This window comes from Amphimedon queenslandica, unplaced genomic scaffold (assembly GCF_000090795.2).
Source record: "Amphimedon queenslandica unplaced genomic scaffold, v1.1 AMPQUscaffold_12013, whole genome shotgun sequence".
NCBI lineage: Eukaryota > Metazoa > Porifera > Demospongiae > Haplosclerida > Niphatidae > Amphimedon > Amphimedon queenslandica.
In genome coordinates this window covers 12,664-14,223 of record NW_003547748.1, presented here as the reverse complement: position 1 = coordinate 14,223, position 1,560 = coordinate 12,664, and the positions used below count along the sequence as shown (strand labels likewise).

At 36.6% G+C, this 1,560-nt stretch overlaps 1 protein-coding gene across 1 annotated transcript in view; it reads left to right on the top strand.

The window, feature by feature from the left end:
- The first annotated feature begins 990 nt into the window (after positions 1 to 990).
- LOC109588561 (espin-like) overlaps positions 991 to 1,560 on the top strand; it is a 2,082-nt gene continuing 1,512 nt past the window's right edge. Inside the window, exon 1 of the mRNA XM_020004707.1 lies at positions 991 to 1,282. Within this exon, the coding sequence (XP_019860266.1) occupies positions 991 to 1,282 (292 nt within the window). The remainder of the gene's footprint in view (positions 1,283 to 1,560) is intronic.

Below are 1,560 nucleotides of genomic sequence, written 5' to 3'. Positions count from 1 at the left end.
TAAAAAGCTACTCCCGAGAGAACAAGCATACTCGACAGTCGAAAAAGAGTGCTTAGCTATTATTCTAGCCATCAAGCATTTCAGTGCATATCTCATAGGGAGATCTTTTATTATTCAAACGGATCATAGAGCTCTTCAATGGCTACACAAGTTTAAAGAGAAGAATGCAAGATTGACTAGATGGAGTTTGATTCTGCAACCATATAATTTCACTATACAACATCGGAAAGGGGTAGCAAATGCAAATGCAGATGCACTTTCTAGATTGGAGAGGAAGAGCACTTCGTGCCAGAGGGGAAGGGAGGAAATGTAAGAAGTTGTTTCTAAATGGATCCGGAACTCTCTGTGTACTATTGTAATTATATATTATGTGTTTATTCAAGTATATTCTAGAACAATCATGTAAAGTATTCTTGTATGTTATAGAACCTTCTGGACATTTATAAGATCTATATAAGTGTGTAGTTTGTTAGTTTTGTTAGTTTTTGGTTGTGTATTAGTTATGAGTTTCGTGTTGATTAAGAATAAAGTTTGGTGAACAGATAGGTAGGAGCGTCTGTTACAGAACTGGTAGCAGTTAATGATTTAATAATACATAATGTAACTAAGGACTATGCTACTGAAGCTCTTACTAATGTACAGGGAACAGTGAGGCTACTACTGATACAGGACCTATGAATGAGGTTGATATGTGGAGACTGTAACTGTATTCAATGAATGAATCTATTGATTGGGGGATTTCTTCTCTTGTATTCTTTATTTCCTTTTTGTCTGTGTCTTTCAAGGAAGTGTGTTATTTTGTTTTACTAGATCTATGAAATAAATAAAAATGATGTGTCATGTGAATGGCACACTAATTTTAATCATGATTCGTTACTCTGGGATATAAGTCACATGACTAGTGCGTTCTTTTTCTGCTTTAAGCGAGAGTGACTTCTCCCGACTTTCTTTCTCTCTCTTTCTCCAAGCTCTTCATACATTCCCTTGCTAATGGCAGGACAACAATGTCGGGATGCATTTCTAAGAAGAGATCATGAAGAAGCTGTTCGGTTACTACGTTTACAAGATCCTGAAGTACTTCACCGGGATGAGCTTGGCCTGCTTTATTATTCTATAAGTAATGGCTGGTTAGATGTTATAAGAGATCTTATCACTAACTACCGCTTTGATCCACATAAATACTATTCTGGTGAATCCTGTCTTTATACTGCTGCTAAAGGTAATCACGTTGATATAGTTGAGTATCTTATTAAAGAATGTGGCTGTGATCCAATGATGCCGGGTATTACTGGGTATGGCTATGGCAGCAGTGTCCCTGTTCTTCATTATGTAGCTAGTGAAGGATTACTTGATGTCTTGAAGTGTATGGTCATGAACATCAATGGTCATGTAATGGATAAACATGGTTGGACTGTTCTTCATCTTGCTGTTAAACACATAGATGTTGTAAAGTACCTCATTAATGAGTGTAACTGGGATATAATGACTCCTGATGATTATGGAAATACTATTCTACATGATGCAGCTAGTGAAGGATCACTTGATGTCATGAAGTACCTC